The 13,091-nt window shown below is 43.2% G+C and overlaps 1 protein-coding gene across 1 annotated transcript; it reads right to left on the bottom strand.

Moving 5' to 3' along the window:
- Positions 1-1,446: 1,446 nt before the first annotated feature.
- Positions 1,447-11,594, bottom strand: LOC119842129 (1,25-dihydroxyvitamin D(3) 24-hydroxylase, mitochondrial). Its single transcript, XM_038370045.2, has 12 exons — positions 10,547-11,594; positions 10,153-10,343; positions 9,346-9,439; positions 8,766-8,862; positions 8,051-8,142; positions 7,152-7,263; positions 5,440-5,585; positions 4,722-4,888; positions 4,436-4,514; positions 3,444-3,638; positions 3,211-3,322; positions 1,447-2,228 (listed from the first exon to the last, which is right to left on the bottom strand). The coding sequence occupies exons 1-11, from the start codon at positions 10,820-10,822 to the stop codon at positions 3,212-3,214; spliced, it is 1,560 nt and encodes a 519-aa protein (XP_038225973.1). The 5' UTR covers positions 10,823-11,594; the 3' UTR covers positions 1,447-2,228; position 3,211.
- Between the last annotated feature and the right edge of the window lie 1,497 nt (positions 11,595-13,091).

Here is a 13,091-nt window from a genome sequence, read left to right as displayed (position 1 = left end):
CTCAGCTCTCAGAAGAGAATGGTAGACAGAGGATCCGCACCCCAGGCGTGTGCCTAGATACTCCTGACAGAGGCAGACCTTGGATTTTTCAGACTCAGAAAGCTTAAAGCACAGAATGCCCGGTAAGGTGGGCCTCAAACACAACAGCCTGCTGAGTGTGAAGCCAGAGGGAGCTCAACCAGAGCTCTGTGTGTGATATAGTGGAATCAGATTTTATCACATTCTGTGGGAATAAATAGGACCCCACCACTGATAATTAGTGATTTCCAGAGTGGAGGAAAATAATTATTCAATAAGCTAGAGAAACTGTTTTATATAAAAATACAATGAAAGAATCACCATATTTATTATATTAATACAAATGTTTAATAAGAATGGAAGACTTTATTTCTGGAAAAAACCCACTATTTTATTACAAAATTGCATGGGAAGAGCAGGATGTTCACAAGTTTCTTTATATACTATAATACATTCTTTGAAATATGAACATAACCAGCTCCTAAAGAAAGGGAAACAAGCCTTTCTAGGAGGCAAACAGATATTAAGACTTTACATCTTTTCAAAGTATACAAATTACAAAATAGGCTTCCTTTTTTTTAAAAAAAGCAATTTATATAATATACAAACTCTGTATTAGAAATGAGGTACACCTTAATGACATAAGGGGAAATATGCTAGTGAGCCATGAAAGTTACTAGGTGTTGCATCACATGCAGGGCAATTACCACTTCAGATCAATTGGTACAGATATTGAAATCCATGTGTAATTTTACAAACTATGATCGCCACAATAAACAACCCCCCTTTGAAATATTTAGGTTCTTTATTGTTTGTGGTGCTTTAAGATCTGAAAAATGCATGTATTCTATATTGCTCATCTGACAAAATGCTGCCCCTGTTAAGATCTTAATTTGTATTGCAGTAACTCCTCAAGGCCCTAGTTAAGTGCTTTGTACTGTTTACACATGCAACAAAAAGAAAGTCACAGGCTCAGAGAGCTTACAATCTAAGGATGTAATGAGACACAAATTGGAAGGGATGGGGGCAGGTGAGGGAACAGAAGCATAAGAAACCGTGAGAGATTATGACTAGTGTAATAAGCAGCAGTCACAGCACATTAGCTGCCTAGCCATTTTCAAGTATTGTGTAGGGCAGAGGTTCTCAAACTGTGGGTTGGGACCCCAAAGTGGTTCAGGACCCCATTGTAATGGGGTCACCAGGACTGATGTTAGACTTGCTGGGGCCCAGGGCTGAAGCAAAAGCCTGAGCCCAACCACCTGGGCCAAAGCCAAAGCCCAAGGGCTTCAGCCGTGTGTGGTGGGGCTCAGGCTTTGGCTTCAGCCCTGAGTGATGGAGATCAGATTACATGCCCTCAAGGCCCGGTGGTGGGGCTTGGGCTTCGGTCCCTGCTCCTGGGGTCATGTAGTAATTTTTGTTGTCAGAAGGGGGCGCTGTGCAATGAAGGTTGAGGACCCCTTGTGTAGGCATCACAGAGAAGCAGGATTCAAATACATGGACAAGTCCATCTAAATGGCTTTGATCTTATTCTATGCTTTATAAAAGGAAAATCTTTTAAGGGGGAAATGTACTTTTATTATTTTCCTCTTTAGTTCTTTTGTTAAAAGGTCACAAATTGACAGCCCTGCAGATGGAAATCCTCAACTGAATCCACAAAACTGGAACAGCCTGGGAAAGACTAAGGCAAGATTTCTTCACACTGTCCCATCTCACCCCCAACCTAGCAGGACCATCTCACTCATGCCTGATTATTCCCAGGTACCCTTTATGACACACACAGGATTGAGCCTAATTCCTTTCTCAAACACTGAACAATTTCCGGCTGGTAACACACTTCACTCAGTACTGACTGGCGCCCAATATTGAGTTCCACAGCCCACTATAAAACTCTCAAACAAACAATGAATTTCCCTCAACTTTGCTGGTCTATGGGCCCACAGAAGCAAAGATTCACAATATTTTTGTTCTTTCATTTTAGGATTGTGAAATGCATTTAGAAAAACCTGCTAACTGACACATTGTCATACAGTGTAAGGACTACATGACTTTTATTGACTGTATTTCTGTCCTTCTCATCAGTGCATTGCTGAAGGCATGTCCATGGAGATTTCCCCAGTGGTTAGTGCCTATTGGCTTTGGCATTCCAGATTCACATGTACTGTCACCAGAAAAGGCAGCAATAGCATGGTCCTTAGTCCACAGAAGACAATCTGGATAAACAGAGAGTCCATTCATACAATGAACAGTTTTGTACAATCTAACTGTATGTTAAGCACAGCTTAGAATATGGTTAATATCCCTACTTAATTCACATAGGGTGAATTTTGCTCTTGTTCAGTAGACAGCCTATAGTAAACAGCCTATATGCCACTTAAGTTCCATTTAAACCTTATTTTGAGCGCTTGGTTCTGGCTCAGATCTAAATCCACAAGAAACCTAATTTTCCAATTTACATTTGGCTTTAGTACAAGCTAAATCAGGCCTGTGTACAGCTGATTTTATAGTATCTTGGCTATTTGGAGCTGAAGTCTCACATAAATTAATGATACTTTGGCACTGTCAAAATCAAAGAGTAGCCTTATTTGACCTTGAATCTGAAACTCTAATTTGAATCCAGCCTCCTGGGCTGGCCCACCTTTTTTAATAATTCAAGTGCTATACAAGTGAAGATCAAGCAGTTCTATTGCTTGTCTTGGTGTGTTTTGCCTTTATTGTCGGGATCAATTGTTTGCCATTGGTGAAACTAGATGGGCCAACTCTCTGATTTAGTACATTGGAAAAATCTAATGTTATTTTCAGGATAATGCCTTCTTGAAATTCAGAAGAAAAACATCTATTGGATTCCAGCTAATGAATGTTTACTTGGGGGGGGAGGGAAGGGGGGGTTTTCGTTATCAGTCTGGAGGACAGAAGCAGACTGTTGTGGCCCATTGTACTTAATACAATCAAAGGCTGGAAAGCTATATCAATATTATGCAATTCCTAGCTTCTTTTGTAGCTTACAAGAGTTATTTAAAGGCAATGAAGCATAATGATCTCTAAGAAATATGATTCTTCATGCAATGATGTTAGATTGTACAGGTCAAAATCTGCTCTGTTATGCCTGAACAGCCGCACTGAATTTAGTAGTGCATACAACTACTTAGAGCAGAATGGAGTCTACTATGTTCCAAAGGCACTTATTCACTTTACCTCATCGTCTTCTAAATGCAATGGGAAGTTCTCGGCTGGGGATTAGTATTCCTGAATGCAGAGTTTCTACTGTCTTATTGTCAGTTGCAACAATCTGATATTTGCGAACAAGCTGTAAAGACAAAAACATGAGTTACAGAATGCCAAGCATGACTTTGGCTCACTAGCCTAATTTTTTAATCATATAATCAGACCAGTTACTTGTTTAAAGAATGTTGTGATGTAATATTTACCCAGCAAAGGGCTAAATGAAGTTGTAGTTCAGCTAAGCGACGCCCAATGCACATCCTCCTCCCAATGCCAAAAGGAATATGAGCAAAAGGATTTATTATATTCTTCTCAAGCCAACGCTCTGGTTTAAACGTAGTCCAGTCACTAAAGTACTCTTCATTGGATCCCAAGGCATGACTGTTTAACATCAACACTGTCTGGAAACAAAGGTAGTAGGAAAAGTTCAGTTTGGAACAGTTTCGGAATAACTGAGTGAGTCATTTTGTATTAATGGAAAAAGCTGATTAAAAAAAGTGAAGCAAAAGTTATTTTCTCAAAAAAGTAATGTACTGTAGGACTTTTCTGGATGGATGAAACAATCTTCAAAGAGCAGACAGACACTGCCACCCAGCAGATATGAAATAACAGAAAATATGAAGAATGTCTTGGAGTCAACACTAAAATTCTTTGGAAATATGATCTAACTTTAGTTCCAATGTAAGCAGGTGCAACTCCATTGAAGCCAGTGAAGTTGCATCAGGACAGATTTTAAGAGAGGAGATTAGATGGAGAATTATTGTACTTCTTCCATGCTAGCTTTTTAGTCTATTGAGAACTACCAAATTTAAGATGAAAAATAAGGAATAGCAGAATGTAGGGAGGAGCAGACTGAGAACAGTGAAAAATAAATGTCTGAGATTATCCCCTTTATAATTTCAGGCATTAATTTCATTAATCTAATTTTATCCTACATTTCAGTAGTTTTCAATTTCTGGGAAATCTTAATATTTTATCATTAAGTCAGCATTCTGTTCCTTCATCTTTTTAGGTATGAGCTCATGACTATGCTGTCTGAATGCTTCAGAAAAGCTTATCACCACCTTCAGCAATGGGAACTTGTCTGTAACCAGCAAATGACAAAGAGTCGTTTACAGACTGGAATGGTTACCCTGTATTGATAATTATATTGTAAAATACTTATTTTACGCTACCTACAGTAACAAATTCTACTCACCCTTTCAGGTAACACATAGTCCCCAAGCATTGTTTCTTTGTCAAGAGTGCGAGTGGTAAATGGCACAGATGGTGTTATCCTACAGTAAAATACATAAATTGAATTAATCTACCATGATTTTGTCTCCTCATAGGTATAGGCAATATTTTACTCTGAATACCTTAGTGGTCATTTTGAAGTTATTATACCCACTAGAATACCTGTCCTCATTATGGCATATTAGATGGCCATTGTGATCAAACATAGCCCATTTTGCTTTACTCAGAAGTTATTTAAAGAGTTCTACCTCATAGATTCTTTCAGACATGCTTTTAGGTAAGGCATTTTCTTCAGGTCCTCAGCATTTGGACTCTCATTAGCAAACACTGCACTCTGTATTTCCTGGAAAAGCTTCTGTTGAACGTGTGGATTGCGTGAAATGTTATACAGAGCCCACAGTAGACTATTGGCAGTCTGAAACATGACCAGAAGAGAACACTGATGACTAAGACACCAGAACATCAAGCAACATGACTATCTATATTATGTGCATAGTATGGCCAAACTTCTGCCTTACACTGGAAAACTCTTCAGTCTTGCCTAAGCGTAAGATAATGTGATCCTTCTGCCCATTGTTCTCTAAAAGAGAACAAGAACTGGAGAAAGGAGAATGTAAAAAATATCGCCATGTAGTTCTTTTAGGTAAAATTGTGCATGCATACTTGCAACTCAGTTTAAGTGACTATGCAACATTAGTTCACTGTTAGATATTTGATATCCTGCCCTTACTGGCAGAAAGGTTTGATTGACCTGGAAAATTAGGTAACTGCTATGATACTAACTTCAGTGATTGTGAGGATGCCCATATTAAAAATGATACTAACAACAAACATTCACAGCTCCATGTGTGTAATCTTGATATGCACTGAATGGAGAGAATGGCCCTCAGTCTGGTATGTGATAGCTATCAACAATGCCAGCACTACAGCAAAACAAAAAACTTGCTGAAAACAAACCAGTTTTACCGTTTCAACTCCTGCAATCTGGAACTCTGTGATAGCAGCATACAGTTCCTTCTTGGAGAGTTGACTCCCAAAGTAAATGTCGCACAGGAAATCTTCACTGGGATTGGCAGAATATTTCTCCAGTCTGCTGTCAATTGAACACTTGGCTGGGAATAGATGGGGAGGAAGTGATCAGAAAGTTACTAAAAATTCATCAAAACTTAAAGGAAAAACGTATTTACATCACTGATCATGAGAGAGGAGACAATGTTTATTGAACCACCACCACCACCACCAAACTAATATTGCCGTTTTTGTGTGAGTATCCCTTCCTGCATTGAAACAACCACACTCTCTCCATAATAAAAATCAGGGATGGCCAGAAGAAACTACTGAATATTAGAAGGCATTCTGCCTTGTAGACTATGAAAGAAATCAATGACCTTTGATGTAAGCTACACATTCAGCTATGGATACATGGGTTGTAGCTAACTTAAATATAAAGTTCATTGGCTTGGGTTTTCAAAATGGACAATGGGATTTGAAAGACAATGGGATTTGAGAGTTGGGCATTTTAGCATAAAAATATCCTAGGTGGTTTTTTTGTTTTGTTTTGTTTTTTACTGGAAACTTTGCAATGTGTTTATCCTGTGACGGTAAATACCAGATCCCAAACTGATAAGTCATTTTTCTTTGAACATAGTTTGACAGTTTTTGCCATCCTTATTCACAGTGAGTAGAACTTTTGTTCCATGAGTAGCCTCATTGGGACTAGTTCTGAGAAAGACATTATTGAACACAAGCCAGGGTGTCAGAAGTTGCCCCTTATGAATTAAACAAGTTTTTATAGCTTGTTTCTTTAAAACACACAGATTAAAAAGCAATGAAATGAGCATGCACCAAACTGGACATGGTGAAGGGGTGTATATTTTCCTCTATCATATAACAGATATGAACCTTAAATATGAATCACTGTATAATTGTGGGAATTAATATTCCGGTCAGTGTTACAATAATCTGAGCTACAAAACCTTGCTTAATTTTTAACTTGAATATTCACAGGCTGTCTGAAAGGGGGAAAACCCCATCTTAATATCTGAGGATACAATATGTTTTGTTAATTTCAAAGGCCAATAGAACCAAAACCAACAGGAACAGCTGTTCAAATGAACCATACAGTGCTCTGTCACTTTGGGGGTCTCAGAACCTGCATTTATAAGGTTATTGAATTTCAGCTCCATCATAATTCTTTAACTCTTAACATACATCTCTCTGTAGCATGCAAACTTCTTGTCTCTCAAGAACAGCGTTAAGAACATAGTACACTCTGCTACCTACCTCTCTCAAATGTACTGAGTTTTATGCAATATCCTGCTTTCAGTCTATTTACCTTTCTTTAGAGACTAAGGTGGGACCACTGATTATGCTGTTCCCAGACGCTGGGCCTTTCCCAAACTAATGGGGTTTCTCTATGCGTCATGTGGTTACAGACAAAGCAAAGTGTTAGTCATAACTAAGTCAGAGTCAAGTAAATTTGGTGGGAGTGTGTAAACAGTGCTCCCACACTTTGAGTAGAAGAGGTTTGGAGTAAGAAGCAAAAGTGTCTTCTGTTGCACTTTGTGAGACAGTCAGCAACCAGCAGCTCTGAAATCCAGTAACAATTATAAATGAGTGAATTCCTAGTAGGAATTCCCAGCATTCATAAACATGTGGGATTTGTATTTAAAAATTACCTGTTTTGAAGATATTGTCCCATGCATTGGTATGAGCTTGCCAGACTTTTGTGTTCAGACTTTTATGAAGTTCAACTGGGGTCACCATCATCATCCCAAAAGTACCCATCATCTGTAATGAAGAAGGAAAAAAACACACCTTTGTTCTCTCTGAGTTATCACCAACCAATTATGCTTTGTGAAAAAAAGTGGATTGACAAAAAGAAAAAAAATTCTCACTGTAACTCAGAATTGTAGTTCTGATGGGGTGTCTATCTTGGACAGAAAGGATTCACATTTGAACTAGGACCACAGCAAGTGTGCTGCAAAAAGTGAGTAAGCATGCACCTGTTATGCACAAAATCCCCTATATCTGCACATGCAAATGAGCAATTTTAACAATCTCACAGAGACTCCCCAACTAAGGTAATGATGTTGCATCATATGTGCCTATTCTATAGAGAAAAGATTTAATCAGTAGCCCAAACATGTTTCTAGGGTTGGTTTATTATTTTATACCCTTTTTTGGTACAGTTTAGTCGGAAGGCAAATTTGGCAGTTAGTTGTCCAGTTACCTGCTTTGGACATACAAATATATGACTTTGCAAGTGCAAAGTTGTAAGTGTATAGGCCGTGTTTGAAAAAATGTGCCTGGAATTCATGTTTGTTTTATTATGTGCCCTGGAAATTACGTAGTGAAGCAACAAAATAAAACTCACTAATTCACTGCATTGATTTAAAAAAAACAAAACAGTACTCTTTCAGGAACTGTGTTTGTACATAGAGCAGATGATGAGCAACATGCTTAAGGACTAAGGTCCAGCTCCTCAAAGCCATTTAGACACCTAATGCCCATTGATTTCAACAGGAGTTAGGTGCCTCATTGCCCTTGAGGATCTGGGCCTAAACCTTCTTCATACCGTTTTTACAGCCTTGATGAAGTTCAGGCCTTCTTCTCCCACATCCTGCTGCAGGAGTCCAAACCTCTTCCCATACAATACCAAGCAGATACCTGTCATTTAATATATATATATATATATATATATATAGTTACACAAGAGCATCTAAACTAGTATCCACCACTTAATCAATTACCTTTCTGACAAATATTCTTAGTCCTAAAATACATTCTTATGCACAAACAAAAGCCTAGGTACTTCAGGGTAGTTCAAGATTCCCTCTGTACGGGCTGGCTCAGACTCAGTGTGGCTCCAATATTGCAGCAGGGAAATCTAGTCATGACACCCATGGGAACTGGAGCTCTTTCCAGTGAAGGCTTGCCCTTTAACTGGCATCTCTTACTGTGCACATCACAATCACCGTATTTGCCAAATGAGCTATTGGGATTCCCTAATGCACATCTAAGGGGATTTTGAATGTCCTATTAAAGATGCATATGTATTTTTTTTCCATCAGAGCTTTACTATGAAAATCTAATTTTTTGCCATTGTTAGCAAACAACATAAAATCAGAAGTTAGAGATTGAGGAAACCTTTTAGACATATCCAATCCAACCCTCTGGGACTAGCACAGGATTGTTGCCTATAGTATAGTCACTAACATTTAGTCCAAATTTAAATGTCCTAACAGGTGTTAATATGAATGTAATTTTCAATTATAAAGAAGAAAACTTACTTTCAAAGGACCATTTGTTGAATTCTGAATATATGTTTTCAATTTCACCATTGTGGTTACAAAGATCATCTATTCTATGCATGAAATCCACCAGGACCTAAATGATGGGAAAAAAAGATTTGGAGCCAAGTTTAGTTTCTTGATCCTAAGCAGAGTGTTTGAACTGCTTATTTAGTACTCTTCAAGTTCAACAGAGAGAATCTCAAAGGAGTGGATATATATTTTTAAAGGATTATTCTATAGAGGGGAGTTACAATTGTAAATTCTGGTGGATTTGTATCAGAATAGATCACCAAAGCACAGAGTAGTTAAAGCAACACATTTAAGAGAAGACTACTGCAAAGTGCCACAGTAGTTCTCACTGCTTCTTATGGTATCTAGATGTTGACCAGGGCCTTAGCCATCAGCTTCTCAGTTTGTTCTGCTTTGGGATCAGAATCTTGCATAGTCTTTGTGTACAGTTTTATCCTGAGTGATATTAAAAAGTGCACTACCTAATGTTGTTGTAAGAGTTAGTTGCATACAAAAAGATTAAACTGAAGAGGAAAAGACAGGTCACACATCCTTCAGCATGAAGTACCTTATTGACTGTGGCATCCAGTTTCACGATTTCTGTGGGCTTCATTAACTTCTTTTGAAAGGCACTTCTGACTCTCTGCCAGTCCTTTCCTTCTCTAGATTAAATAACAGCAAAAAAGAGCAAAGTTAAAAACAAAGCAAAGCTGTCCAACAAAACATGCTGCAAGCTTAATCAAACGATTGCAAATTGGAAGCATATTTGCTAACAGCATTAAGGTATCAATACTTCATCACATCAAAAGGTAGGGAAAAAAGAATAAGAAACAGATAAAATGTGTACTAAGTACAATTATCTCTGGTTAATGATCATGTCATCACTTCAGCTTCCAGTGGGTAAGGATGCAAAGAGAAGCTAAAGAATAGCTAGTCTGAATGGAAACTAAATATTACACGTTTAATGATAGCGGGAGGTTTATAGCATCACTGCAGTGTAAGCAGGCTGGAAATCGCCTTTTGCCGGGGTAGGGACGTGCCTTGAGCAAGGCAGAGTCATTGCAAACAAGATCGATGTTCCAGCCTCTGAAATGGGGCTTTGACATCGTTGCTGGCACCTTGCTCTATTTACACAGCATGCCCGGCAGCGTTGTGCGGCTGTGCGGCTTTGCGTCCTAGATTTCACCGAATCCCGCACGGTCTCTGTCTTCATCTTTGCAGTGAAGCAGGGAGGTTACGGGCTCAAGCGGTGCAGCAAGTTATTTCTCACATCCCGCTCACGGATTTCACTGGGCTGTGGCTCAGGTGATCTTCCCTGCCCCCCCCCCCACCACCACCCCCGCTCCGAGATGCTCCGAGCCCCGGCTCCGCTTACAGGATCAGCAGCCCGTAGCCCTCGTCTCTGTAGTCCCGGTAGGCTTTCCAGGGCTTGATCTCCAGCCTCTGGGGGTGAGCGCTCTCTTTCCGGTACAGAGCTTCTAACAAGCAGGGGGCTCCGATGTGAACGGAGTCAAAGGCGCCCAGCTTCATGCGGAAAATCTTCCCAAATTTCCGGTGGTAATCAGCCTAGGGCGAGGAGACAGCAGCGGGAGAGTCCCAGGGGGAGTCCCAGGTGCACGGAACAGCCCATCCCATCCCCTCCCCGCTCCCGCATGCTTGGCCCCAGGCGAAGGACACCGGGAGCAAGGCAGACCCCAGGCGCGCGGGCTGCCCACCCCAGGAGCCCTCTCCCCGCCTCCCCGCCAGCCCCAGCTGATGGCTATTTTTACCAGCGTCTCGTGCTGCTTCTTGAGCCCCCCTTTCCAGAGGACGCCCGGCAGGCTGCCCAGCAGGGGCCAGTTGGTGGGGCCGGGCAGGGCGGAGAGGGGGTGCCCCCTGCAGTGAGGAGCCGGCACGCTCGGCGCCACCTCCTCCGCCTTAGGGTGGAAGGCGCAGGCGGAGGATGCGGAGCGCCTGGGCTGCGGAGGATGCTGCTGCTGCGCGCTGGCATCTCGCAGCGTCAGGAAGGGCCTGAGCAGCGGGGCTCTCTTCAAGGGGGAGCTCATGACTAGCGGCGTGGGTGCAAAGGGGCTGGTCGCAGGAAACTGGCCGGGACAGGCAGGTGGCCGAGGGGCGCTGGCTGCAGGTGGCCGAGGGGCGCTGGCTGCAGGTGGCCGAGGGGCGCTGGCTGCAGGAGGCCGAGGGGCCCTGGCTGCAGGAGGCCGAGGGGCGCTGGCTCTCAGGAGGCAGAGGGCCGCTGGCTGCAGGTGGCAGAGGGGCGGTGGCTGCAGGAGGCAGAGGGTCCCTGGCTGCAGGTGGCCGAGGGTCCCTGGCTGCAGGTGGCCGAGGGTCCCTGGCTCTCAGGAGGCAGAGGGCCGCTGGCTGCAGGTGGCAGAGGGGCGGTGGCTGCAGGAGGCCGAGGGGCGGTGGCTGCAGGTGGCCGAGGGGCGCTGGCTGCAGGTGGCCGAGGGGCGCTGGCTGCAGGTGGCCGAGGGTCCCTGGCTGCAGGAGGCCGAGGGGCGCTGGCTGCAGGAGGCCGAGGGTCCCTGGCTGCAGGTGGCCGAGGGGCGGTGGCTGCAGGTGGCCGAGGGGCGGTGGCTGCAGGTGGCCGAGGGTCCCTGGCTGCAGGAGGCCGAGGGGCGCTGGCTGCAGGTGGCCGAGGGTCCCTGGCTGCAGGTGGCCGAGGGGCGGTGGCTGCAGGTGGCCGAGGGTCCCTGGCTGCAGGAGGCCGAGGGTCCCTGGCTGCAGGTGGCCGAGGGTCCCTGGCTGCAGGAGGCCGAGGGGCGCTGGCTGCAGGTGGCCGAGGGTCCCTGGCTCTCAGGTGCGGAGGGTCCCTGGCTGCAAGCTGCTCTCCCAGAGATGCTGCTGCCCTCTCTCCCGCTCTGTGGTTTCCCATAGCCTGGCGGGGATGTGTATATATAGCACTTGGGGATGTCTGTTGGACTTTAATCTGGGACCAATAGGAGCGCTGGGTGGGGCGGGGCGGGGCGGGGCGGGACTCCGGTGGCCCCGGGACCGTGCGGCGGAGCGGGCGGTTCGTTAGAGGGGTCAGCTGACTGCGGGGCAGGGAGTGTTTTGTCAGACGGTGCCTCTCTCGCGCCGGTGCTGAGCGCGCAGCAACATCTGCTGCAGGCGCTGCCCTGACTCTGCCAGAATCCGCTTGCTGCTAGAAGGGGGGGGAGGGGACAGAGGCCCCAAAGCCCCCAAAGCCCCCAGAGGACGGTACAACAGGTGAAGGAAGGGGAAGGAGAAAGTCAGACAGATAGACAATGTCAGAGGCAGGAGCGGGGGATAAGAGAGGAAAAGAGGTGCCCGGAAGAGTGGGCGAAACCTGGGATGGGGCAGGAGATAAGTTACCAAACTGCTCTGGTTGAGTATGGGTGGCAGAGGGGTTTGTGTTCCTGGATGGATGGTGCATCTCAGCACTCCCTCCCCGGGGGCTGTGCTAGTAAAGGTACAGTATAGCCTACTGCCCAGGGAAGACAGATCTTCTCTATCTGGAGTCTGCCCCGAGCTGCCTAAGGAGACTCGATTCAGCAAAATATTTTACACATACACCAGCCTAAACATGTTCATGGTTACTATAGCTGTCTTTGGTGTTTTGGTGTCCTAGTCAGCTGAGGGAGGTGTGACATACCTGCATATAACCTCATGGCAGTTCATCGATTTATGTTCCCTGCAGTGTTTGAAAAAGCATTCAAAATAATGGGCTACAGTAATGATAATTACCAGCATGAAAGGAACAGTTTAAGACAACTGGAGAGATGTATCATTTATGATTTTCAATATGCTGTCCAAAATTAAAAGAATTCTATGACATTTCATTTTTGAAATAAATTTCACATCTTACCAATAAGTTGGATTTCTATTTCCATAACTTTTCTCATTATAAAAAAAACCAGATTCAATCATATTTATTGTGTTGTTTGCTTGGAGAGCTGCTGTACCTATTGCAACTATATCAACTGTCTTAAGGGCAGATGATGATGTCAAGAGAGAAAGAGAAAAAACATGAAGTATATGCATACCATCTTGTAGAGATTAGGAAACAGAAAATAATTTATCAGAGCATAAGAATAAAGGTCACAGTCCAGTATCCAGAAAGTAATGTATACACCTGGACATCATGGAAAAATCAGGATAATGATCAGGTGTGTATTAATAGTGACAATTAGTAATTAATACTAACATTTGAAATGCAGCTAATAGTCATAATTTGGTTACAGATCATATGTATAGAGAAAAACAAAAGCACGTGCATTAATTCTAGCAAAATTTAAAAATATAATAATGTATGAGTTTATCCCAATAATATTTTGAACTATTTCTCTGTCA

This window comes from Dermochelys coriacea, chromosome 13, assembly GCF_009764565.3.
Source record: "Dermochelys coriacea isolate rDerCor1 chromosome 13, rDerCor1.pri.v4, whole genome shotgun sequence".
Taxonomy (NCBI): domain Eukaryota; kingdom Metazoa; phylum Chordata; order Testudines; family Dermochelyidae; genus Dermochelys; species Dermochelys coriacea.
Note: the sequence above shows the minus strand (reverse complement) of the source record. Positions and strands in the feature narration are given on the sequence as shown.